General features: G+C 50.0%; 1 protein-coding gene across 1 annotated transcript in view; it reads right to left on the reverse strand.

Annotated features, from left to right (window-relative positions):
• ASTN2 (astrotactin 2) overlaps window positions 1-27,236 on the reverse strand; it is a 297,150-nt gene that overhangs the window by 252,062 nt on the left and 17,852 nt on the right. The window contains exons 2-3 of the mRNA XM_005423807.2: window positions 15,071-15,455; window positions 149-295 (exon numbers count right to left, since the gene is read on the reverse strand). Coding sequence (XP_005423864.1) covers window positions 149-295; window positions 15,071-15,455 — 532 coding nt within the window. The remainder of the gene's footprint in view (window positions 1-148; window positions 296-15,070; window positions 15,456-27,236) is intronic.

Raw genomic sequence — 27,236 nt, forward strand, 5'->3', positions numbered from 1 at the left:
GTGTGGCCAAGAGTGGACCCAAACAGCCCACGCAGACTCAGTCTTACACTGGGGGTCTCCTGCAGCGGGAGTTTAGAGTTACACACTAGTGCAGTACAGGATTTGTAAAACACAAAAGATAAAGTCCCAGGGCGCCGTGGCCACGTACCTCGGGGCCGGCTGCGGCGTTTCCGTCTCACGGAGGTGCTGCGCAGCGCGGGCTGCAGCTGCCCGATCTCGATGGGCGTGTTGGTGCGGAAGCTCTCCTTGAACTTCTGCATCAGCGACTCCACCGTCTCCTGCGTCACCTCGGGAGCTGCAACACCAGCAAAGGGGCTGTGGTTACAAAACAGCTGGGCCACCGTGTCCCCATCTGCCCATGAAACCTTTCCTTGGGTAAGCTGGAGCTGAGTCCTGTGGTATTTTCAGGGTCCTCCATAGCAGGAAGGAAATGATGAATCTGAAAAACTTGTGACTCCTTCCAGAGTACCGACACAGCTGGACCATGATTGGTCATTAAGTAAAAACAATTCACATGAAACCAATAAAACAATGGCCAGTTAGTAAACAATGTCCAGTCCTGCCATGCTGGGAGACAAGAGGGAGAACATCCACCAGCTATACCAGGCAACAGAGGAACAAGTATCAAACCCCCTGCCTGAGTTAAGTGCCAGCAGTGGGAACCATTTCAGGAAAGCTTCAGAAAGAGAGGGAGCTAAGGGACCAGCTGTGTAATGTCTTTGAATTTTCCAGTACCAGGCTCCCCCAGGAACCACAGATGAAAGACAGAGCTCCCCAAAGCCCCCAATGCTTAGGGCAGGCACAGCTGAATCCTGCAGTATCAGATGCCCCAGCAGGCAGTATCACATGAGGAAAAAATATATCCAGAGCAGAGAAAAGGTCTCCAAAGAGCATCCAGTCCCATCCCCACAGCACTCATCTCCCTGAGGTGGCAGGGAAGGATGCTGTGGCAGCACTGGGGTGGCTCAGCCTCCTGCTGCCGTGTTCACAGGGGGAAGCCTGACCCTGCAGCCCCCTGGCCCAGCAGAATGTGTGGCAGGGCCTCCCCTGAACTGATGGAGAGTTATCCAAACCTTGGGGCTGTGTGATACAGCATTTGTGGAGGTGGGGCAGGGAGCTCTGGAGTGGCTTGCACAGCTGAGGCTTATTTACCAAAAGGAGGCCAGGAGGAGGGGACCATGCCTTCAGTGAGGTCACAGCAGTCTCATGGCCCATGACGGGACCGTGGTGACTGTACCCATCTGGCCACCACGCTGGCACAGCCATCCTGGGGCAGCTGCTCCCACACCTGTCAGTGCAGCAAACACCAAGAGGGGAGGAGTGGGGAGGCAGGAGGGTCCTTCATTTGGGATGTTGCTACAAATACTGCAGGAATTGGGAGCAAAGGGCTGGTGTAGCTCAGTGCTGTGCACAGGTGTGCCAGCACATCGTTGGCTTCTCTGAGCCCCTGAGCTCGGGGGTTTGGAGAAAGGAAATGGGAAAGGGAAGCAGGAGGGAGGAGAGAAAAGTAAAGCAGGGGAAGAAAAGGAAAAAAGAAAAAAAGATGGAAGGGAAAGGAAAAAAAAAAGGAATGAAGGAGAAATGAGAAAAGACTCGAAAAAACCCACAGTGACAAATGAAAGACAGCAGAGCTTCAACTGTGTGAGCATGAGGGGTGAAGGATGAAGGAAGAGCCCTTCATGCACTGCCAGCAGTGCCAAAAGGGAGAAAGAAGAGACCGCTGCACCATAATGGAATGAGACAGCACTTGCTGGGGCTATTAATCACATCCACGAGAGAGACTGCAAACCAAACTGCCCTCTGGGCCTCCCCACAGCAGCCCTTGGAGGTTCCAGCTGGTCAGAAAAGAACGGGAAGAAGCACTGCTGTGGGGTAGACAGTGGCCTTAATAATTTGCTTTAACTACAGGCCAGCTCTGAATTGGTCAGGCAGTTGGATTAGCTGATTCTTGCAGATCACTTCCAACTGAACTGCTCTATTCTACACAACCCTGCAACCCCCCCTAGATTTTCTGTGCCAAACTCGGGCTCAGCCAGCAGCTCCTGGCACCTCCACAGCTCCCACATGCTGCTCCCCAGCATGACACAGCCACGTCAGCCGTGCCCAGGCACCAGCTCCTCCCAGCACTGGCCGAACACGACACATTCCAGAGGAGACAGGACTGTCCTCCCCTCCAGCACAGCTTGCCAAACGCCTTCTCTCCCCTCCCCAGCTCCCAGGATAAATCCACCCGGGCTGCTGAGCTCACATCTCCGTCACTGTGCAGAGAGATTCTCCACCCAGCCTGGCAGAGGTGGTGGGATCCACCCCGAGGTTTGGCACGAGGCTGTGATCTCCATCTCTCCCCAGGAGCAGGGGAATCACGAGGCTCTCCAGCCCCCACAAAATCAGCTTCCCTCTCTGGCAGCACTTTAAGGACACAGCTGAAGGTCACCCTACCTTTGCAAAGCACAGCACACATCCCTGACGAACACCTCCCTCCTGTCCACCCCCATATTCTATTTGAAAAGAGATTTGCTCTCCTTATGGCTCCCCTATTTGTTTGCACGTCTCCCACAAAACAATTCCTACCCAGAGCCATTCTCTCCTCCTTCCTTTCTGCTGGCACAAATTGCAGTGGGAAAATATGTTGTTTGGCTTAAAAATTACAATGACAACAACAACAAAAAAAGTAGTCATCAGCTGAACAATATGAGCAATGTTTGGGTAAAAATGTGTTGCAATGGAGATGGGAAGCCAGCAGCATTATTCCAGTACAGCCAGCAGAGCTGCACCCTCCCAGGCACACTGGATGGGTATGGGGGGCTGTTCTGGGGACATGCCCCAAGCAGGAACTCACCATCCCTGGGGGGATTCCACATCTCAGAGTCCCAGGCTTGGATCAGTACAACCACTCACGAACCCTATTTGAGATATGAACTATTTGTGAGCCCCCACCAGTCACACTTGGGTGTTGACTCCACTATTCCAAGACATTCCCAAGGCACTACAAAACCCCTCTGACTGTAACCTGTTCCCAGCCAGCAAAGCCAGGCAGTGATGGAAACACACCTTAGATCTCAGAAAAAAAGCTCTCTGATTTGCTGAGGTGTTTTAGTCTTCAGACGTGGCCTTGAGGACCACAGTGGAACAGCTTGTCCCCAAACCAGGCACAAATCTCATGGTGCCATTGGGTGGTGGGAGAGCTGGACAGTCCTACAGCTTGGGTTTAAAACAAAACAGTGAGGTTTGTGGTCTTCAAAGGTGCCAGCTTCCCTGAGCCTCTTTGGTGTCTGGCTTAAAGGTTCTTTTCCTGGAGCCACAACCACCCCTGCTCTCCTCACACAACACCTGCACTCCCACAGCAGCTTCTATCAGAGCTTCCCACACTAGCTATGGGCTCAAACACATTTCTATAAAATACAGGTTTTTAAGCATCTGGTTTTCCCATTTCTCTCTTTGATTTCTGGCTGTCAGAAGGCAAGTTATTGATCCCTCAATATTAACAGTGGCCACAACGCTCCCAGAGTTTCAGTGAGAGGAATAACTCCAGAGCATCTCAAGAGCTGCTCGACCGAGCATTTTGCAACAAGACAAACTCAATCAAGGATTAAATGGAAAAAGTTTGGGCACAATTAGAAGCCAAGCACAGTGGGGTCTCTACCTCCTGCCCTGCATGGTAATGTGGAGGATGCAGCCCCCTCCCCTCAGACACTGGCTCTTCTCAAAGACTCTCCTGCCCTTTCACGGACCACTTCCAGTATTTATCATATAATCTGCTTTTTCTAGGCACAGGGCAGGGGACTCTCCTGAGAACCACTGACATGGGCTCTAAGGGTCTAATAAATCACCACGTCCCTAACACACCACGGGAACACCAGGAAAGTGCCAGTTTAATAACGTTATAATTGTTTCCTCCAAATCAACTCCCTGATATTCAGCAAGCTCATTTTGATGTTTCTCGATCAATATTTTAGAAATTTCTGTTCCACAAAGTATTTCAAGAAATTGACTTTCTGATCCTATTTTGGAACAAGCATAAATTTCACAATACTGGAAGTTTTCCACATGGTGGAAGCCCTGATTTCTCACCAGCTCTAAATAATGGGTGTTTGTTGCTTTCCGAAGCATGAAATAACTAACGGTGTTTGTTCTGAGACTGGGATGTGGACTGATTTTCAACAGTGCCACCCTGAAGGTACTGAGCTCCACAAAGCACAGAGCTTTAGTAGCATAAAATTAGGTAATTACACTGATGCCGATGTGATGACAGTGGGAGAGATTTGTACAACAGCTTCGCACGCACTCAGAGGAAAACACATCTGGGGAGTCACATCCTGCCTCAGAGTATGGGAATATGGCAAAGGCAGGAGGAGCACTGGGAACTTCACCTCTCCATGTGCTTCTCCAGCCAGGAGAGCCTGTCCCCTTTGGTCCCCTGATCTCCAGCAGCCCGTGTCAAGTGCCACATGCAGCCACTGTGTCCATGAAACACAGGGAAGCTGCTGGTTGCATTCCACAGCCAACTCAGGACATATAAATCTGTTTTATTTAAATACATATACATAAATATATCTCCATATATATACTTTTATTTAAATGTATATATCTCTCTCTATATATGGATATATACAAAAAACATCAAAAGCAAGGATGAAGGAGGATCTCCAAATAGCTCTTTTATGAAGTGGGGCTCTCACACAGCAACAGAGGGAGAGAGGAACCCAGGAGCATTTTGAAAATAGCCTTGTATTCCATGTTGACTTTTTCTTTCTTCTCTCTCCTGGCCCTTTTTGTTGAGTTTTAAAATAGAGGCTGTATACATCTTTTTTAGCACAGCTATTAATATATATCTATTAATACACAGCTATTAATACATTAATATATTATTATATACATTAATAAATCTGTGGCTATAAAAATAGATCTTTATACGCAAAAGTCTGATTTCAATTGCAAATTGGAGGGGGAGGGAAGCAGAAGTATAGATAAAGTTTTATTCAAGATGTCTCCTTTGAAGGAAACTGAACAAATGTACTTTCCTCCTTCATATATTCATGAGATGACTGCTTCCCTACCCTGTTCTCCACCACCCTCAGCTCCGGGCTCAGAGCCAGCACAGCCCTTATCTGGTACGAGGCAGGGGAAAAAAAAAAAAGTCCTGATAGGATCAGAAGTTTTCAGTAGTTTAACAAATCTGGGGAAAAGTCTCCATTGGGTTATAATAAAGCTTTAGGAGCGTGACAGGAAAAGGGATGCCGGGAAAGGCTGGTGTGCAGTGGGATGGAGAACAGCATCCTGCAGTGGGGACAGGGACCCCAGGGCACCCCAAACCCTTCTGGACATGCACCCACTCTTTGCTTTTCACCTTTATTGCCAAGCTTTGACATTTCCCCCATCTGCAGAAAGCAGGAGAGAACATCTGCAGCTCCCGTGCTCTCTGCAGCTGGGTGGGCAGGAGCTGGCAGGACCCCCATCCCACTGGGAAGGGATGGGCAGAGCTGGAGCCCAGGGCAGCACCCACCCGGCACCGGCTGCCCTGACCCTTCCTCATCCTCATCCTCTCTCCAGTCACGGCGCTCAGTCACTTCCCAGCTAATTGCCTCCACTCATGTGTGCAAACTCGCCGTTTACCGGGAAATGTCACGGAATGTTAATTTCACTCGGAACGCGCTTCCATGTTTTTTATGATGGGAAATGAATAAGCATTGTATTAATAGCATCATTTCCAACTCCAACCGCAGCCGTGGCCCCGTGGATGGAGGCTGTGAGTTACTCATCACCCTGCACATTCCCTGCCTCTCCAGCTCCCTCCTTTCCCTCCCCCTCCTGCTCCCCCCACTTCTCCTGTTGGTAATTAAGATAATGCAATGTAATTATAAACATATTAGGAAAGATCAAACGCTGAAGAGCTGCGGTCCAACAGTCCCGCCTCTGCTCACACCTCTGCCTGGAGAGCACCTCCTGAAAACTGATGGGTCCCTGCACTCCTGGGGCTGCTCCAGCTGCTCCTTCCCAGGAGCTGTTTCTGGCCAGGGAACCCTCAGCTCTTCATCAGGGCAAAGACTTTCTAGCACACCCCTCCCCTAACATGTACAGGGCATTTATTTCTTTATCGCATTTGTCCTGCAAGGAAAAACCTTTGGTGGTGGGATGCTGCTCCATCTCCCCCCAGCCCAGCACTGAGGAGGTCCAGCCCAACAGAGATTCCATTTCCCATTTTCTCAGCTCTAATAAAACCTTTAACTTAGGGGTTTTTATGAGACATCATAACTTTTTTTGCTTAGGCAGACAGCAGAGAGGATGAGGGAAGATGGGCAGACCCTCAGTATCAGCTAATGCTCCTCAAGTTATCAAATAATTGAAAAGTTAAATAAGAACCCTCTGGGGAAAGCTTCCCGATTTGGTGCTAATGGGCACACAGAGCAGTCAGAGCTAATGTTGCATGGAGGAGAGACACTGGCTTGAGAGCACAGCACTGACCTCCAGCTCCCTCCCTGCACCACACAGCTCCTGCAGCTCTGCAGAGCCAGAGGAGACATTCCCCATGGAGCCAGCTGAGGGCAGGAAAAAATCCCATCCCCATCTGTCAGAGGAGCCACTGCTGGGAGACAAACCTGGAGGCAGCAGCATATTGTCAAGTGAGTGTGAGCAAGCGCCAGCACCCCAAAGGATAGACATGGGCAGGACAGGGCTCCAGGAACAGCCACAGCTGGCCAATACAGGTGGGAAATGTGGCACAGTGGTCCCTGGCCAGTCTCCACCACTCTCTAACTCTGTGCTCAGCAGCATGGTGCAGAATTAACTTTTTAGTTAGAAAATACATTTCCTCTGCTCAGCGGACAAGGTGACATTTTTCACAGTACTGACAATGCTGTGCCACGTGCCAGCATGAATGAGGGAGAGATGCCAACACACGGGAGAAGGACAAACTATCAAAATCTCTCAATGTGGCCAGGAGCTTCAGCTCCAAAAGCAGCACCAAAAGGACCAACAACCTCCCGCACTGGGCAGCACATGGGTGGAGACAGTGGGCAGGAGAAAATGAGCTGAGAGCTGGTTTGTTGGCTCAGGAGGAGATCTGGGAAAGCCCAGGACATCAAAACCAAACCTATTCCAAGCCACACAGGTAAAGCAGTGAGGCTGAGCACTGCCACACTCACAGGACCCAGTGGGAGAGTCGCAGCAAACGCCGTAACTCAGCGGGGCCGTCAGAAAGGATTGATTTGAAGCACCTTGTTAATAAGTTTCCTCTCCCACTGGTCCTTCAGGGAGGTCAGTGCCTAATGATAAATGGGGCTGGAAGGTGCCTGCAGACCCAGTATCAGCACAGGTGCCCAGCCTCAATCCATCTTCCTTAGGAGCCAGCTGACAAAACCGTCTCGGTGCCGTAGCCAGGTAAAACACAACCGGTGGGAAGAGGACATGCAAACAGAGGGAAGAGGTGGTGCTGCAGCTGCCCTCCCTGCTCCCTTCCCCATAAAACCCACAAGTCTGGGATGGAATGATGGGGAAAAATCTCCACGTGCCGACTGGTGGAGCCACAATGCCACTAAAAGCCGAGGAGATAAAGGGCTGAGTGCTGTGGTTTAAGAGAAACTTATCACTCGCTCAGGTGACAGGATCCAGAGCAGCCTTAGCTCTGAGCCCCACCTCCTAACCAGCATCTCTGTACTTCCAGTAGAAATGGGGAACACTGTGGGATTGTTCTCCTTCATCCCACATCCTCTTCTGATCAGTCTGACTTCAGAAACCAGTGGCAGGTTTTCACTCCATGCTGATCCCATGGAAGTGTCCAAGGCCAGGTTGGATGGAGCTTGGAGCAGCCTGGTCTAGTGGAAGATGTCTCTGCTCATGGCAGGCGGTTGGAACCAGATGGTCTTTTAGGTTCCTTTCAACCCAAACCCTTCCAGGATTCTGTGACAGCCCCGGTCAGAGCTGAAGCTCCCCCAGGTCCTCTGCAATGCACACGAGATGCAACCCAACTGAGAAACTCAGGAGAGGCAAGAACACCTGAGATCCCCCAAGGCAAGTAAACAACCATCATATTATTTTTTTTTAGATTTTCCATCAGGGGAAGAAAGAAAAAAAGAGAGAGAGGAAAAAAAAGAGTCATCTTGAAGCTAATCTTGGTCAACAACTGTCCCACAGCCCAGCTACACTTTTAAATAATGTAGTGCTTTATCAAACATTCATAGTGATGCACAAAGTGATGAACAATGTGTGCCTGGCATTTATATAAATACAGCTCCTGATGGCTTATTTTCCTTGGACAGCCAACACTTCACAGCTTATCTTCTGTGAGCTTGTGATTTTGCCTGGATGGAAAACACTTTGGACACCTGGGGAATCAGGGCTACTGCACATGAAACTGCCATGACATCCCCACTGGGCATCTGCAGCCCCACAAAACTCCACAAAATTCCTCCTTCAAGAGCTGCTGCTGACTTGAGGAGCCAGAAGTCAACCAGCTGTGGCTGGAAGAGGGGGCAACCAAGAGTATTTCTTCAACTTGGGATGTTGTGGAGCATCAGGGTGAGATCAGTCCAAGCCTTGCAAAGCAGCAGGACTTCACAAATCCAGTATCTCTTCAGATGCTCAGCAAAATGCTGGCATAATAAACCACCCTGCTTCTGTTCCAGTCCCTATGGCACCATTCAAAGCCACTTTTCCAGCTGCTTCTTCCCTCCTCTGTCTCATCAAATTAATGAGCATGTTGTAGCAAAGAGAGGGGAGGAAAACATTAAAACTTATCAGGAGCCCACCCCAGCAGCCTCTTCTCCACAGCAAGAGTTGCCATGAGCCAGGAGGAGCCCTGGCTGACCCTAGGTGTTTAAACCTTAATTAGTCATTAAGCATGGGCCACAAAACCCGTGAACCAGGGGTTGCAGGACCAGTGGAAAGCCCCAAACCCCAGGAGGGTCCTTGTCCCTTCTGAGCCATTCTTAGAGGCAGGAGTATGTTGGATATGGCTCTTGTAGGACAGATGTCCTGAGTGCGCTCCCACACATCTGTGATGCTGCTTTGATCCACTTTCTTGGGGGTCTAAGGGAGGGGGATCATGTCCCACAGCCCCACCATTCCCTCTCCCCACCCTGGGGAAGCCAACCAGATATGACTGGAGGTAACCATTTCAATGGGATGAAAGAAACAAACGTAAAACTCCAGCCTGGCATGTCTCCACTGAGACCTCCAAAGACAGTTAATACATTAATATATTAATTATGAGTGTGTTTATCTCTGCAAAGCACAGCTTTTCCCTGGCAGGTCAGGACATTTTCAAATCCACACTGAAGCCTGAGCTGGCATCACCACAGAACCAAAGACCCAGTGGCATGGCTGGTGTAACCTCTCTAACTGGGGCCCTCATTCCCTTCATTAATGCATTCAATTCAGTCACAATAGAACATGCTGGGCTTGAAAAAAGCTTAAACATCTTTATTAACTAGAGACACTACCTAAGCATGTCTGGAAGTGCCTCCTTGAATTAGGAGCCAATTCCTGCCCTCTTTTTTTCATTTCTTTAAAGCTGAAAGTTGCAGCTGTTTTTTTTTCAGAGGACTGCGAAAAACCACTTTTTACTGGCAAGCTATGAGAATATACATTTTCAAAGGTCCCTATAAATTACAGAAGGAGTTGGCTGGGATTAGAGCTGGGAAAAGCTGATCACGTACAGAGAGGGTCACGATCCCATCAGGTCACTGGAGAGAAGAGCCCCAAGACACATCAGATGCTGGCCTGACGCAGTGTCCCATTTTAGCCTCCAGCCCCAGCAAACGTTAAGCCATCACTTTATTTATTTAAGGCTCAGAAAGCCTCTGGTTAATGCTGGGAATCAGGGTGGAACTGCAGCTGACTCCTCGAGCCAACAGCAGCAGCAGATGGGGGCTCCCAGCCCCAGCGTGGGCACCAGGGATGGCACACCTTGGCACAGCCATGAGCACACCTTGGTACAGCCATGAGCCCAGCCTGGCACCAGTGTGCCTCAGGGACACCAGGCTGTCACCTCAAGGACATCATTATCAGGCCAGACACCCAGTTCCTGTTGCCTGAGTGCTCTCCCTTCTCCAGCAAGGAGAGCAGCACCATCACCTGTCCATTGTGAGGGCATCGCCCCCAGCTCACACCCATCTCTAAATCTCATCTCCAAGACACTTATCAATGAATGGCAACTCTAGGGAACAGCTTGACTACCTTGCCCTCCTCTTGCACAGCTCAGCCCCCAAAATGTCCCTTTCCACAGCCCCAGCATCCTGCCCTCCAGCCACAGCACTGCCTTACTTCTCCCCAGAGAAGTCTCCACTGGAAGAAAAAACAATTCTGAGATGCAGCCACCAGAACAGCTCCTCCAGTGCTGGTGGGTGCCATAGGAAACTCTCTCTTGCCCTCATCAGGATTCTTCCCCTGCTTTTTGCTGTTACCTCAAAGCTATTTGTCTCTTCTCTCTAAATCCCTTCTCCCACAGTTCTCCAGGGCTGCACCACCCAGGGCAGCTTGGCTGGGAGGCTGGGGGGACCACAAGCCCTGAGATCAGCTATTCTCAGTATTTCCTTATGCTGCCCTGCCTGCTGTCTGGCTTGGCTCCCTCTCCAAGCCCTGGACCATTAAATGACATGGCCAGGGCTATCAGAGCAGCCAGTGGCAGAGTGGAGCTGCATCCACATCTCCAGGTGCACTCTAGGAGCCAGACCAGCTTTCAGGAATGCTCAAAAGCATCCCACTACCACTGCTGAGAAAAGCATCCATGGATTGAGTAAGAGAAACTTCAGAGGTTTACCTGAGCCAACACAGCAGGGGAGAAGTAAGTCCAGGAGAGGAATTCAAGATGAGTGCCCAACCACACCTTTGATATGCCCATGGTATTAATCATTGGAACCATCAGTAACAAGTCCTGTCTCCTGTCTAGACTTGGAGGCCATACCCAGACTGCAGAGCCTGTGAAGCCAGCACAAAGGCCTGCTTCAAATGTTCTTTTTTCAAACATGAAAGAAACTGAGAAATAAAGATGGGTCCTTTGTTGCAGGAGTGGAATTGCCGACAGTCGATTTTCAAGTCTGATTTCTCCTCAGTTTTCACCAGGCAGAAGTTCTGTTCCTTGCTGATCCTTAGGAGATTTGGTTTGGCAAAAATCTTCTCTGAGGAACTTGTGGGTAATCCCATACTGAGGTTGGGATGCCAACTCTATCACTGTGCATCCAGTGCATCCCAGGCAGGGATGGAGCAGTGCCACCTGCAATGGATGGGGCCCAAAGTCCCTCCAACAGGGCTTGATGGGCAAAGGCAAAGGGCTCCTGCTGCTGTAGGATGAAGCTGTCAGTGAGAATGAGAGCTGTGTACATTAAAAGAGAAAAGCACGTGAGGAATTCCCAAAGGGATGGAGCTTGAGGCCATCTGCTCGGGAAGAGCAGGAGAGCAGAACGCATGAGGAGCACGGACTGCAAACTCCACAGTGAAGTGAGGACAGAGGTGAGGAGGTGACAACATCTGCACAAATCTACCCAAATTCCTGAATCCATAACCACTGAACCCCATGTACATACTGGGGTGAGTTCAGAGAGGGAGGGTCGCCCCAGCAAAGACCAAGCCCCAGAAACTGCACCCCACACCACAGACCCCATTTGGCACCATGCACACCCACTGAGCACAAAACCCCAGAGACCTTTTAATTACCAGAGAGAACCCAAACCTATGAGGAGACAGAGTAGTCCCTGTTCCATCCCAGCTCAAGGGATCCTTCTGGATAATTAGGACAGCCTGACTATTGCTTCCTGCCTCGCTCCATTTCATTTTATTATTAATAAAAAAAAAAGACTACTTTTCTACTTTTCTTCCTAAACTGCCTTGGATTTTTCTTCTGTCTAAATTCATCTGGGCTCTGTACAATGTCACCAGGTCAGCTTGTGCTCCTGCTGCAATTCTAATTTTGTCAGCTTTACATTTTCTAGGCAGTTGGGAGATTTTTCTTTCTTTGCTCTCTTTTTTTTTTCCCCCCAAGTCAAAAATGATTTTGCATAACAGTAATAACATTAATGGCCTTGCACAGTGCATCCAGATTACAACTGCAGCTAGGGAGAAATAAACATCTCATCTTTGCCCTGCTGTTTATCTCCCCACAGCAGAGCCTGGTATCAGGTCAGAACCTGTAATTTCATTAACTTTATCACTCAGACACGCTTGTTGCTAGATGTCATTATTCAGCACATCACTCCTGTGTTTTGTTTGTGCTGGGATTCACTTCAGATGCTCTGCCACCACATGGGAGCATCCCTCCCATCCACATCACTGCCTGAGCTGGGGAGGAAAGTTTGGCTTGCTGAGCTGTGATCTGCAAAACATTTGTGCTGCTCAGGCCTCCTGGGCAGGGACTGCACAGAGCAGAGACATCCAGAGCAATTCCCTGCCTGATTCCCTGACTAGATACATCCAGAAGTGGTGAATAAAAAAATAAAAAACAAAAACAAACAAACAAAAAAAAACAACAACAACAAAAACAAAACAAAACAAAACAAAACAAAACAAAAACAAACAAACAAAAAAACCCACAGAAAGAAAAATTAGAAAAATTGACCCAACAGACACCAAGAGTGGGGTGTGCAAATCGCCAGTGCTGGGAAGAGCACCTGCAGTCAGTCAGTGCCCAGCACTGGGGGGAAGCTGCAGCACAGGCAGCACAGGCAGGGTGAGCAGAACTGCTCCATCTCCGCTGAATTTGCCATCCCTGGTAATTAATGCTGGGAAGTGACACTTGAAAGAGCCTCTGCTGACAGCCCCTGTGACGAGAGCGTTTGGAGCCCGCTGACAATTCCCAGCTGATGCCTTATCACAGGGCAGCTCAGCAAGGAGAGCTTTTCCCATGGGAGCTGGTGGATTCCCAGGGATGCAGGCACAGCTCCACAGCCATCCCCAGTGAGCACAGTGAAACCTGGCCGTGCCAGCTGGGCACCAGGGAAAGGCTGATCTCACTGTGGCACTGCAGCCACGCTCCAGCTGGGTGTCCCTTAATGCCTCCACCTTCAATCCAGCTGCAAAGCCAAGCCCAAGCTGAACTGGCTTCCAGCCCCTGGGGATCTCCAGGTACCTGGTGTCTGCTCACACCAGCTGCAGCTTCTCCACCCCACATGCCCCATCCCCACAGGAATCCAGCTGTGACTGCTGCTCGTGTGCAGGGAGCAGCATGTCTGAGCCACCACGTTTCCCCTGCCTGTGCCACCAGGTCAGAGTGGAAAGCCCACAGCACATCTATTTATATTTGCAGTCTAGAAACCCCAGATCTGAACCACAGCCACCTCAGCCTGGGCAATCCAGGCTCTAAGCAGCTTCAGCAGGGAGGAGTAAGCAGCACAAACCATAGCTTGGATGCTTGAGCAGAGCCTCATCCAAGAGGGAAAAGTGCCCATCTGGGAGGAAGCATATGCTGAACTGGCACAGTCTGGAAGGATCAGAATAGGCAAGGCACAAACCTGCCTCAATCCAAGGCACAAAGCCTGACAGCATCACAAGCAGAGCTGGTAGGAGCATTTGGGAACATCTCTCCCAGCTCAGGTATCCCACAGGCAGCTTCCAGCTTGGGGCAGGGGGTTCAGTCTGTGTAAATTCATTATTGCCAGTTCCTGAAGCCCTTGGATAGTTTAATATTCTGCTCTAGATCTTGTTTGCTATTTTGTTTTGAAGAGCACTGAAACGCAGTTACTGCTGTCTTCCCCACTCACACAACTCTAAATAATTTATAGAAAAGCAAAACAAAGAAGAGAATATGAAAGAAGAAAGAAGGTAGCTCGGTTATGAGATATGAAGGCTTTCATTTGTTCATTCTCACTGAGCAGAGGGTTGAGGAAACATCTCTTAACCCCATGAGCTGGTAACAGCCAGACACACACCAAGAGATGCCAACAGGGATGCTCAGAGCAGCACTGAAGGATGGCAGATTGATCCCTGGGCACCTCCAGATCTGTTTGAGCAACAATACCCATCACGATCAGCACAGCCTTGTTTAAAAGGGGAAAGAGCAAAGAGCATTTTAAGATTATCAACCTCAGCTACCACTTATGACCATCACAAGGGCAGGGAGCTGCTTTCCAGACACACTGCATCACCTAGGCTATCCTGGCTCCTCCATGGAGCCAAAGAGAGTCCCTGTCCCCATCCCTGCCACTGTGGCTGATAGGTCTGACTGGAAAGCCCACACAAGAAAGGAAGGATGGTTCAGCACCACCCCAAGAACCCTTCCCTGCACAGAGCAAGCCAGCACATCCCTTCCTCGCTCCTGCTGGAGTCACTCATAGCACTAATACGCTTTGCTTTTGTTTATTCAAATGCATTTTTACTGTGCATTGCAGGTGAACAATATTAAATGGCTCATAATAACATTTCAATAAGCAGAGGTGGGTGTAGCAGCTTCTGACAGACAGATTTTCCAAATGCAAGCAATCAAGCACGCCTCAGCCGAAATCCCCTGGGGAACCTGCCGCTCCCCGTCGGAGCTCAGTGCATCCCTCAGGGTGTCCAGAGTTGCCAAGGACCCTGCCAGGGGGCTCAGAGACCCTGGCACACAGCCCAGAGCACCTGCGGGTTTGATTATGACCCCTAGAGCAAATTAACAGCTTTGTATGAGGACCTGAAAGCCACAGAAGTTTGAATAGTGTAATAATAAAATTATCACAGAGTGAAAATGTAGATTTTAGGATTTTTGGAATGGGAGTTATGGGGATAAGATGAAGGAACTTGGGCGTGTCCAGCCTTTCTTCTTCTTCTTCTTGGTCTCCATCTTCTGCAGTGATGCTGGCACTTTGGGATTGGTTTAGAGTAGAAGTGCACTGTCTAACACAGGTGATAGGTATTGGGAATGAAGTGTAAATATGTTATATGTAGTTTGTAGTACAAAAAGACAACACCTCCTCGGGGGTGGTCAGAGTGTTTTTGGCTGCCTTGCTGAACAGATCTCAGCTGGGCAGAAAGAAAATTTTACAGATAAGAATTAATAAACAACCTCAAGACCGAAAACTGAGGAGACCATTCCCACACCTCGGGGCAGCAATTAACAACCAAAATCCCGAGAGCTCCCCAGCAGAGCGGAGAGAGAAAAACCACAAACCTTTCTTCTCGTAGTCAGGCTTCTCCTCCCCTGCCCTGCCCAGGCTCTCCAGCGTCCTTGTCACCTGGCTGCCAAACTCATCCTCCCTGGCGCTGGGCTCTGCTCGCCGCGGCGTCTCCTCCTCCTCCTCATCCTCGTAGTCATCCAGGATGGGTGTCTCGCGGATGGGCACGCCGATGACGGAGTTGTGGGCCTGCAGGCGCGAGTTGCGGAAGCTCTCGCGGGCCTGGGGCCCCAGCAGCACCGAGGGGATGTAGTGGATCTCGTGGGTGGCCTCGGTGCTGGCGCTCTTCTGCGGGATGCGGCGGCGCTTGTGCCAGCGGCGCTGGGCGTACAGGGCCACCATGAACACCAGCAGCAGCAGCAGCAGTGCGATCAGCCCGCCCTGCGGAGAGAGCACAGCGCGCTGTCAGGAGGGCACGGGGGGCAGGGAGGGGTGAGGGGGTGCTGCAGGGTCATAGAATCACAGAATGGTGGGTGGATGAGATCCTAAAGCCCGTCATTCCACCCCGCTGCCATGGGCACGGACACAGAATTCACAGAATCACTGGGTTGGGAGAGACCTTCAAGATCATCAAGTCCAACCCAGCCCCAACCCCTCAACTCAACCCTGGCACCCAGTGCCACATCCAGGCTTTGTTAAACACACCCAGGGATGGGGACTCCACCACCTCCCCAGGCAGCCATTCCAGAGCTTTATCTCTCTTTCTGTAAAAAACTTCTTCCTGATATCCAACTTGAATTTCCCCTGGTGCAGCTCGAGGCTGTGTGCTCTGGTTGTGTCAGTGCTGCTGGAGAAAGAGCCCAGCCCCAGCTGAGCACAGGCACCTTTCAGGAGCTGTGCAGAGTGATGGGGGCAGCCCTGAGTCTCCTTTTCTCCAGGCTGAGCACCCCCAGCTCCCTCAGGGGTTCCTCTCAGGGTTTGTGTTCCCAGCCCCTCTCCAGCCTCGTTGCCTCCTCTGGAAGCACTCAGGCATCTCAATGTCCTTCCCAAACTGAGGAGCCAGGACTGGACACCATCCACTATGGCAAGCTTGTTTCACACCCCATCCAAACTCAAACATTTCCAGGAATGGTGCACCCACAACTTCCCTGGACAATCTGTTCCAGTGCTTCGGCACCCTCTGAGTAAGGCCCCAGAGCACCCTTCCATTAACACCCCCTGAACCACACACAGGTGGATTCCTGGAGCAGCCACCTCCCAGGTGTGAGGTCATGGGCAGGTAGATGAGGATGCCAGGGATGGATTTCAGCTGGGAATAGCACAGTGACACGCCCAGCTCAACTCTGACCATCCTCCCAGGGGCTTTGTTCTTTCCACCTCACTCCTTGGGACCCCCAGGACCCCTACATGGGGAGAAAGGAATGGGGATGATCACACTCCACCAAACTCATTAAAACAACCCAACCATCACCCAGGGGCAATAAAGCCTTAGCAGAGACACACATTTCCCAAAAATGCTGGTGCAACAAAGGGCCCCTCGCAGGTGATGCTCCCAAGGCATGGTTACCCCAGCTCCAACATTTCTGGTCTGATTTCCCTGTGGTTTCAAGATCAGCTGCAGAGCTGGGGCACAGCACAGCATATTCCAGACTCAAACCTTCTCTACTAAGCTCTTGTTTTTCCCCTCCATTCAATACAGCTCTCAACAACATTAACATTAAAAACAAAAATCTTTAACAAAAAAAAAATAAACTTCCAAATATCTATATGTACATGGAAGTAGCACATCCTCTCAAAGGAGACTGGCTAGGGAGTACCACAGGGAGCCAGCCCTGCCTCTGGCTGCTCTGGAAGTTAAATTCATCCCCACACACACAAGAGATGTGCCTGTGCCAGCTCCCAGCCTCTTAATCTCTGCAGCATCAGAGCAATTTTATCCCGTGGCAGACAAGCAAGGCAGGGCATGTAAATCAGGAGCAGCACGAGCGACCAGGGCTTTGCAGCATGACAGGAACAGCCAGGGCAGGGCAGGCGTTCCTTGGGCACCTGGGATGCCACGGCCCAGAGCTGCACCGAGCTCTACAGCAGAGCAGAGGTGTGGAAATTCCCTCTGCATTCCATACACAGCACCAGGCTGCACCTGGAGCACGGCTCTGACTCCTAAACAGGAGCAGCTGTAAGGAGGTGAGTCGCTCTAGGACATGAAATAAAACAATGTGGGCATTGGAACCTCCAAGGTAAAAAGAGGGCAGTTTAATTTCTGACTCCAACATTTATAGATTTCCAAAAGTGACAGTGGATTGGAGGGTGACAGTGCCACCTCTCCAATGGCACTGGACAAACCAACAGTCCATCAAATTTCTCCTCCTCTATAAAAGAATGTAAAGCAATAAGTATTTACAGAAAAGCACGTGAGAAAGTTAGTTACAAGAATGTAAACATCAGAAGGCTTAGAAGAACTTAAAAAAGCAGGGTGACAGAGGTGGCAGTGGAAAGTGCAGATCACAAGATGAGCTGCCTCAGGAGATGTTTCCCTGCACCCCAACCTGCCACAGGAGGGGCCCAGCCCAGCACACCCCACATCAGGATCCCCTCCTCTCCTGCCAAATTTTCCTAACGAATGCAGGACTCGGGGATTCAGGACACTGCCCAGCTTGAGTTCCCCAGTTAGCACGACGTGCACCATCAGGAAAGGTGTTTTGCTGTCAAGGAGATCTCAGGGATCCCTGCATGGCAGAGGGGCAGGGCTTGGTGAGCTGCCCAGGTTTGTGCCCTGCAGTACCAGGGCACTTCAAGGACCAGAGGGATAGAGACCTATTGCAAATCAGCAGTGACTCTGACGTTGGTGGGGGAGAGAGAATGACTCCATGGATATCAGAAGGGTAATTAATTACTTTATTATATTATATTATTCTATACATCTAAAACTGCACCTGCCAAGCACTCAACCCTGCACACATGGAATGAATCTCATGACTGTCACCCAACACACACACACACACTCTTGGCCATGACAGGCCAAGGAAACAAAACACCATCACTCTGGGTAAACAATCTCAATGTTGCATTCTGCTTTTGCACAAACACAGGCACAGCAAACGATAAGAACTGTATTTTCCTTCTCTGAGGTTCAGAGAATGTGAATCCCAGAAATATTCTTGGGAATATGTGCATTGCTTTTCTATGTGAAGAGAAATGTGGGTGGGCAAAGACCCACCATGGCCTTCCACGCCCAGAAACAAGAACCAGCATGACACCTCGGCCTGGGAGAGCAGACATGAGTTTCCTTGGATTTGCACAGTTCCTGATGCATGCAGAGCATCACAGGAGCTCCCTGGCCTGAGCCACCCCATGGCATCTCCTCAGAAATCCAGTTTGCAGGAGAGAAACCATGGCACACCAGAAGGGAGGCCGGGCCAGGTGACAAGGACGCAGCAGGGCCACAAACTTCAACACAACAAACCCCACTGCAAAGCCAGGTCTGGCTCATGTGCCTGTATCTCTACAGCAAAGAGAGGGTTCTCAGAAGGGCTTCAGAGCAACACTCCTGGATGTGATTGCTGGGAAAAATCTTCTCCAAGGCCACCACCACCAAATCCCTGAGCTGCCCTGCTGGGTATCACTCACTCCTGTGTGCACTCTGCCACTGGAAAGGGCTGCAGGGCAGAGCACTCTGCACCCATGGGCACACAGGCACTCACCCTCCATGGAAAAGCAAAACCAGAGACATCCCAGATGCTCAGAAAAGGTCAGAGTGACAGAAAAAGCCTTGCAGGAGGAGCAGCTGTGCCAGCTGGAGCCAAGGAAGGTGTTCAGGCACCCATGGCAGGCCTGGGGCTGTGGATCTTCCTGGCTGGGCTCGCCTTATATCTGCCTCTGGGAAATGTCCTAGAGACAATAAACCTGTTGGCAGGTTTATTGTCAAAAATAGATTTTTGGGGTTTTAGAAGGGGGTTCAGGGTCCCAAGATGGAGGAATTTGGGTGTGGCCTGTCCTTTCTTCTTCCTAGCCTCTATGTTCTGGGTGATACTGGCACTTTTAGATTGGTTTAGAGTAGAAGCTCACTGTCTAACATAGGTGATAGGTATTGGGAAGTTATGGTAAATAATGTACACTTAGTTTTCAGTATAAAAGATAACATCGCCTCTGCGGTGGTCAGAGTGCCTCTGTCCTGCTGCACGGACCTTCGCAGGGCAGAGGAAAAAATTTTATAGATAAGAAACAATAAACAACCTTGAGAATGAGACCAGAAGACCTCTGACTCCTTCTTTGACCACCAGGCTGGGAAAAGAGACTTTCTAACACATCTTGGGGTCACTCTGACCAGCAGAGATTCTGAGAGGCTGGGAATCTTTATTTAAAGATCTCTCTGCTTGGGAAGACCTACAAGAAGACATAAAGAGGTTCCTGCTGTGCCATTCCCCCTCTGACTCAAGAATGACAGGGCTGGCTCAAAGAAGCCTAGGGCTCCCAGCCCAGCTACAACTCCCACATCCTTTGGGGATGAGTCAGAGATGTCTGCTCTGCCAATGTCCCCTGGGAAAGGGTGAGCACCAGGGGGTCATGACAGGCAGCTAAATTCCAACATGCTCCTTTCATCCTGACCCCTTCCTGGCAGCTGCTTGTTTAACAACACCACACACGCCTGGAGAGCTTCCTGGGAAAAAAAGGGGGAAAAAAAAAAAGAGTCAAACTTAGGAGGCGTTCAAGCCAGCCTCATTTTAATCTATTTTTCGTGTTAAATTATCCAACTGAGGGAGCGGGAGAGAGAAAGGGGAAAGAAGGGATAATATGAGAAATGTTTTATTTGACAACGTGTCATTGGGAAACTGATTATTTCTGTCTCCGAGCTTTTTAATATTCCCAAACAATGGCCGAGCCGCGTGGGGATTTGGTATTCTAAGGCTGGATTTATAATACTCTGTTCTGCAGTGATAAGAACACGGGCCTTTAATCCTCTGAGCTGTGAACATGCATATTCTCCCACGTAATGTCCTTCCTGCCACGCTCCTGCTGCCCTGGGATGGCCAAGCAGGGGCCACCAGCACCAGAGCATTGCCAAGACCCACAGGAGAGGAGAAGGAATGGGAGAAGGAAGATGAGGGAGAAGAGGGATGGTGGGAACAACCCATGTGTGGAAAGAACTGCAGGGCTTGTGGCACCAGAGCAAAGCTCAGCTGAAGCTGAAGAGCAGCAAGGCTGGTGTTGGAACCCAGAAAATTCCTCTGGCTGCCCTGGAGGGCTCGAGCCCCTGCCCAGGGGGCTCAGAGACCTTGGCACAGAGCCCAAACCCCTGTGCCTTTGATTTAGCCCTTGGAAAAAAAGAATTATCAACCTTAGATGAAGAATTGCAAGTCAAGAGAGTTTAAGTAGAGTAATAGTTGGTTTGTCATGGGGTGAAAAAATAGATTTTTGGGGTTTTTAGAATGGGGGCTCAGGGTCCCAAGATGGAGGAATTTGGGTTTGCCCTGTCCTTCTTCTTTCTTCTTCCTAGCCTCCATGTTCTGGGTGATGCTGGCACTTTTGGATTGGTTTAAGGTAGAAGCTCACTGTCTAACACAGGTGATAGGTATTGGGAATTTATGGTAAATAATGTACACTTAGTTTTTAGTATAAAAAGATAACACTGCCCTGAGGGCAGGCAGAGTGCCTCTGTCCAACCTGCTCAAAGGAACTCAGCAGGCCAGAGAATGAGTTTTATAGATAAGAAATGATCAACAGCCTTGAGAACAAGACGAGAAGAGTTCTGACTCCTTCTTCGACTGCTGGGCTGGGAAAAGAGACTTTCTAACACATCTCAGGATCACCCTGACCAGCAGAGATTCTGAGAGGCTGGGAATTATTTGAAGCCCAGAAGGAAAATCAATGGGAGAAGCCACCCTGAAGCACAAGAGATTGGACCCTCGCATCAATTATGAGGGCTGCCAAGCTGTTGGATTGGAGGGCCATCACTCTGTGGGAGTCTCTGAGATGCTGAACAATTTCTGGGCAGCAAGAGGACACATTGCTGCTTTGTACACAACCCCCAGCCTGCCCTACCAAGCCAGGGAAAGACAAGGGAGTGCCACTGCTGCTCTGGAGTCCAGACAAACCTCCTTGCAGCAGCCTCTGCCCTTTCCAGCTCTGCTCCCCACAGTGGTGGGATGTGCTGTGATCCCTTGCAGGAATCCCCCATCCCTGCAGTCACACAGTGACAGCCCAGGGATCAGAAATCAAGCCCTGACAGTCTTGCAGCTGCCACACCAAAAGGGCTGAAGTCACAGAAGAAAATCCCAGGCTGGAGGGGACAGTTTGGGCTGGGCAGACCTCTTACATCACAGCAACCCTGGGCAGGTCAAAGCAAACCCAGTGTTAAACAGCACAGCACTGTGCTGACCTGGGCCCCTTCGTCCCAACACCAACACAAGTTTTTGTCCTCAGGCAAGAATATTCCTCTTTATTTCCTGACTTGAAGCCGTTTGTTGCCCAACACTGTGCTGGCAACCAGCCCCACGGCTACTGAGCTGCTGCTGGATGAGGCAGGGCTCCCACAGCCCCAGACATGGCTCCAAGGACAGTCCCCAGGGCTGCCCAAGGATGCCCCATGGGCTGAATGAGCCCCCAGTGCTGCAGCATCTCATCCCCTGCATCATCCCAGTAGCTGAATTGAGGTGAGCAATCAGGCACCAGCAATAACCACACAACCCTCGGGGCTCTTCACACTGTGTACTTTTCCTTTCTTTCCTTTTTGGCTGTAAAGGTAATTAAACACTAGCGCAATTTACCAAGGGGTGTAGTGGATTATCCATCACTGTCAATTTTAATTTTATTTTTTTTTTAAATCAAGCCTGGATGCTTTTTGAAAAGTCATACTTTATTTCAAATGAGAAATAGAGGCTTGAGGGCATTCTTGCACCCTGTGCAACTCTGAGGGAACAGCAGATGATCCCATGGTCCTTTTTTGAATTCCCCTCACCCCAATTTTGGCTTTCCCACAGTTCAGCTCCACAGTATCTTATCTCTCATCTGGGGCACTTCATCCCCTCCCAGGCAAGCCAGACACACAAAGCACCACCAGACCCTGGATGCAAAGAGAGGCCAGGCAGAGCTCACCCCCATCCACAAATCACAGCCAGCCCAAACCCCCACATGCTGCAGTGGTTAGTGATCACCAGGCAGGGAAACTGAGGCAGAGCATGGGGGTGAGACCACAGACAGACAGCAAGCCAGCATGAAGGCTAGAGAGGAAGAGACAAACACCAGGATTAAAATACATACACATATATATATACTCCAAAGAGGTCTGGATCCAGTCCTGACTCCAGAGCAGTCAACCCCACCTCTGTCTCTAAGAGACAATGACGATACACAGGGCAAATCTCCTAAAATCCAACATTTTATCCCTGTACATTTCAAATCCCCACTGAAGCACAGCTTCACCAAGGTGCCTAACCACACACTCAACGTTAAAAATGTGTTTAATTCCCCTTACAGTCCACGAGCCTAGAGCACACGCCTCAGCGCTTTGCTGAGCACGGACAGCTCCTTGAATTGCAGCCCAAGGAGAAGTGCATTACATCTCTTTTTTTCCCTTCTTCCCACAGCTCACCACCTCACTGAGCTACAGATGTGACTGGGGCACAGCCTTCTGGGGGTGTTGTTATCACAGCTGTGTCACCTGAGCCTGCCCAGAGGTGACAGCACCCCTGAACCACCCTCTCTGAATGGGTGCAAGGAGCACAGGATGTGGCCCAGGGGTTTGAGAGGAAGGGCTCCCACAGGATGGCTCCATCCAGACCCTGCAGATCCTCCTACCAGGCTGTACATCCACACACAGGGCATAAATTTCATAGTATATACAGTCCTGTAAAGTACAACACACACACAAGCAATGAGAGTTACAGTTGCTGTGGGAACCATAACTTTAAAATCTCTGACTCTTCCCTGATAAAAAAAAAAAAAGAACAAGTCAGACAAGTCACATTTTCATACAATTTTTTTTTGTTTTTTAAAGCCACGCTCAGTTTTGTTTTGCTGTTTCATCCAAGAAGGGAAACAAAAGAAGGAGTGAACCTGCCAATCAGGCTTTCTGTGCTGCTCAGACATGCAATGTGATGTTCCAGTAAATGTTTATTTGAAAGGTCTCCCAGGCACTGGCTGTGTGCAAGCACCAAAACACACAACCCTCAATCACAGCCAACGTGCCTGCGTGTCCCGAACTGCACATCTCGCTAGGATAACAATTCAAAATGACTCCTAATCCATTTTTATTATGTAAAAAAAAAGGCATTTATTTGCAGCAAGCTGAAAGAGGAGGGCTGGAGGTGATTTTATTAAGTACCTGATTGCTGGCTCTTTTTAAAGCCGGGGCGCAGATTGCATAAACTGTGATTTTAATGCGCGCTAAACGGTTCACGGAGATGGGCTGACCTGCTAACCCAGAGCCTGCCCTCAGAGAGGGGAGATTTTAAAATTTATAAGGTCTCCTGCGCTTGCACTCGTGTTTTCCTAATGTGGGCAGCACAAAGCTGAGACAAAAACAAAAGCTCTTCCTTCCCCCGCGAGGAGTTTGAGTTACAGAGCCCCAGTCCTGCTCCACGCTGAGCCAACAAGAGACCCCTGCACATGTCCATCCCACTCAGCTCATTTCCACCCCACCCTCAGCTGTGTGTCATCCCTGTTCCAAAAAGGAGGGGAAATCCACTTGAATTAAGGAAAAACTACCTGGATTTTCAATAAAAGAGGCCACCTCATCCACGGTGCCTCCCAGTGCAGGTGAGGTTTTATCGACCAGGACATCATACTGCAGGCTGAGTGCCCAGGGCTGTGGCAACACAAAAAGCACTTCCCAGTGAAACACAGGGCTAAAGGAAAGTCCCTCAGTCCCTCCCTGGCACAGTGTCCCTCCCTGCACCGTCCTCAGCACAGAGCCCAAACTCTGATTGTCCATGGGAACCCAGCTCAGGTGAGGAGCAGCCCCATGCCACAGCCACAGCCCAGCCAAGGCAGCTCCTGCCAGGGAAAGGACGAGTGGGAACCCACCCAAACTGACTGTGTGTGGCCCTAATACCTTCCCAGCTGAGAGTGAAAAGCAGTGAAACCCTCCAAGGCTCAGTTTAAGCCTGGTTTCACTGAATCCACCAGTAACACCTCCAGGGATGGAAGGCACTTGCCATGGGACCTCCCAAAGTCACAGGCACTGCAGGATCCCTGACCTCCCCAACCCTTTCCAAACAAAGGTTTAGCAAATGCTAAGAGAAAGGTTTCAAATTAGCAGGATTATTACAATATCCACCAGCACAGCATTTGCTAGCAAGTAATGAAATATAATTAAAAGTAAAGAACACTTGTCAGATAAATGACAAACACGTACTGCTGTTGCAAAAGTACCTTTGCTTGTTTTTTTTAATAACTGTGTTTATCCGCTTCCTCACTAATTTGCAAAAAAATGCAGTTAATTCTCAGTGGATCTCACAACCATTAGTGCGAATTAATGCTGTTCCCACTGTATATTCTGCATATATTAGAAAAAACATTAATCTAATAAGAGATGCACATCTCCGGGTGAGGGAACACGAACACGATTCACATCGTGCCTGCAGCTCCTGAGAGGGACAGGGTACAGCACCCGTTCTGCTCAATTAACCTGCCACTCCTGGGGCTGCCAGACCTTGGCCACTTGTCCAGAAAACGTGGCAGAGGTGCAGAAATTCACCATAAGTTCAGGGACTTCTTAGAGAGCCAAACCCCACTGATGGACCAGGTCTCCTCTGCTCTGGTTGTGCTGCTGCTCTGCCCATGGTGAAGATGAGAGAGTGGAAAAGGGGTTTAGCATTCATTTATGGACTTCTCAAATAATTTTTGGAGATGATGAGAAGGTGCTATTGAACACACAGATATGAAGGAAAAAAGCTTGTTTTGTTGGCTGCAGTTTTTGGGTGTTTTTTTTGGGGGGGGAACAATCCAGCCCTATTGTGTTAAAAAAAAAAAAAAAACAACAGAAATAACAACCCACAAAAAACAAACCCTGCCTTACCACATTTGAAGTGCAAACATTTCAGCATAATGAACATCCACAGCTGAATGAGCACAAAATACAGCTTTCCAGAAGGAGAGGGAGGGTATTCAAACACATTATCAGGGATAAAGCCTCCATTCACGTGCCCATTTGGCATCTGAAGGTACCTTGAAATTCTGGCATCATAAGTCACACACCACAGTCCCCCAAAGCCGCCACTGGTACCTGGGGCATCACACACCAAAGGGAAAAAACAAACCAGACTTTATTTTTATCAATTTTCATTTATGATTTGATAAGAAATTTGAAAACTGTGCTTTCCCCCCATGTAGAACAGAGCAGGGAGATCCAAGATTTTGATTTAAAGAGAAGATCCAAGACCTCAGGAGCCCTACAAGCCTCCTCTCCCAGAACACCACAGCTATTCCCAGCAGGCTCTTAAAAGCCCAGTTAAATACAGCACTTAACCACACACTTAACTCCCATTAACTTCACTGGAACCTTGCACACAGCTAAAATTTATCCCGTGTTTCAGGGCTTTTTCATCTCCCAGGGCTTTTTCATCTCCCTGACAAGAACTGAGAGCTCCCTCATCGAGCTCTCCATGTGATGCCTCCAAACCACCTCGGGGCTCAGCACAGTGGAAAAACAAACCCATGGGGATGGGATTTCCTGCTCTGCAGCTCCCACACTCACTGCTCACACGAGTCCACAGAAACTTTTTTGTTCTGGAGCACATCTTGATGAAACTGCTCCTTTCTCACCCAGCCCTCTTGCTGTATCAATTGGGAATATAGAAGTATGGGAATGCACAAGATTTTGATTTTTTTTTTCTTGTAATTTGAAGGGTATGAGAGCAGCAAACTCTTTCCTGGGGGACAGGGAAAAGCTGCCATTGGGCTGGGAAGGGAAAAGCTGGATTTGCACCTCCCAAAAGGCCCTTTGAACCCCCAGCTCTGAAGAGCTCTGCACATCCTGGGGACAGTCCCCATCCCCAACCTCCTGAAATTCAATTCCTTTTATTTTTCCTCAAAGGGATGCAGAACATCCAAGTCAACAGGAGGGAAGCAGAGGTGACAGCACGGCATTGATGCCACCTGGGTGCCACCAAGATGCCATGCCACGCTCCCTGGTATGCTACAAGGGGCTGAGACAATCTGAGACTCACCCTCTCCATCCCAGCTGGGAGCAGAGCATTTGGAGTGGGATGCAGGGATGGAGAAACCAGAGCTCCTTCCCAGATGGAGTGAGGATTGCAGGGCACGGCTGCTACAGCTGCTTCACCAGCCCAGCTGCAGCACACCATGAGGGTGGTGGTGGGAAGGCTGCAGCCCCCCTCCCCAGGCAGCAGCAGCAGCTGAGGAAGTGCCTGTTTGGAAGTGGGAAAGGATTCATTTCAATTAAACCTGCCTGGTGCTCCAATCGAAACCAATTAATTCTCCCCATCTGAAAGCTGATTAGCTGGGCTATCTGGGTAAATGGATAATAACAGGCTAATAACCCCTCCCCGTGCACACACCGGGGCTGCTGTTGGGTTTTTGACACAGGTTTTTGACACCCTGTCTCCAGCCTAATTGCAGCATCTGTGAGTAACTGTGCAGCAGATCCAGCTCCATCCCTGGCAGCAGGCAGGGACCAGGTGAGGGTGGCCACTCCAGAGCCAGCCTGAGACCCCATTGCTGCTCCCAGGACTCCAAGAGCGATCTGGCCAAGTCAAGCTGCTCCTCCAACCCCAAAATCTCCCTGATCCCCCTGGAGCTCTCCTGGGCACTGGGATGGCAGTTCCCAGCTCTCCAGCCCCCTGGCTGTTATTAGCCAGTGTTTAACTCTACTGCCTTCCTGATCCTTCTCCTCTGGAGTGTTCTCCCACCCAGCACAGCCTGGGACAGACACAGCAAGGTGCTGAGATTGATGGGCAGAGCTCTGCATCTCACCCCAACCCAGCTCAGCACCCCAATGAAGCATCTCCACTAACCCAGGCTCCTGAAGCTGCTCCAGGGCTCAGCCCCTGATGTCCTCAGGGAGTTCAGACAGCTGAACCCAGCCATGGGGATGGCAGCCAGCAGGAGAGAGCGAGGGAAGGCACAAAGCCCTCCCACCCCTCTGTGACCCTCGTTTCCTCCAGTCCCCAGGTCACCACTAATGCCACCTCAGCCCTGGTGGCACAGCCTGACTCTGCAGGTCCCAGAAAAGGGGCAACGGCTGGAGAGCTAGTGGCTGGAATT

The sequence above is a fragment of the Geospiza fortis genome, unplaced genomic scaffold (assembly GCF_000277835.1).
Source record: "Geospiza fortis unplaced genomic scaffold, GeoFor_1.0 scaffold85, whole genome shotgun sequence".
NCBI lineage: Eukaryota > Metazoa > Chordata > Aves > Passeriformes > Thraupidae > Geospiza > Geospiza fortis.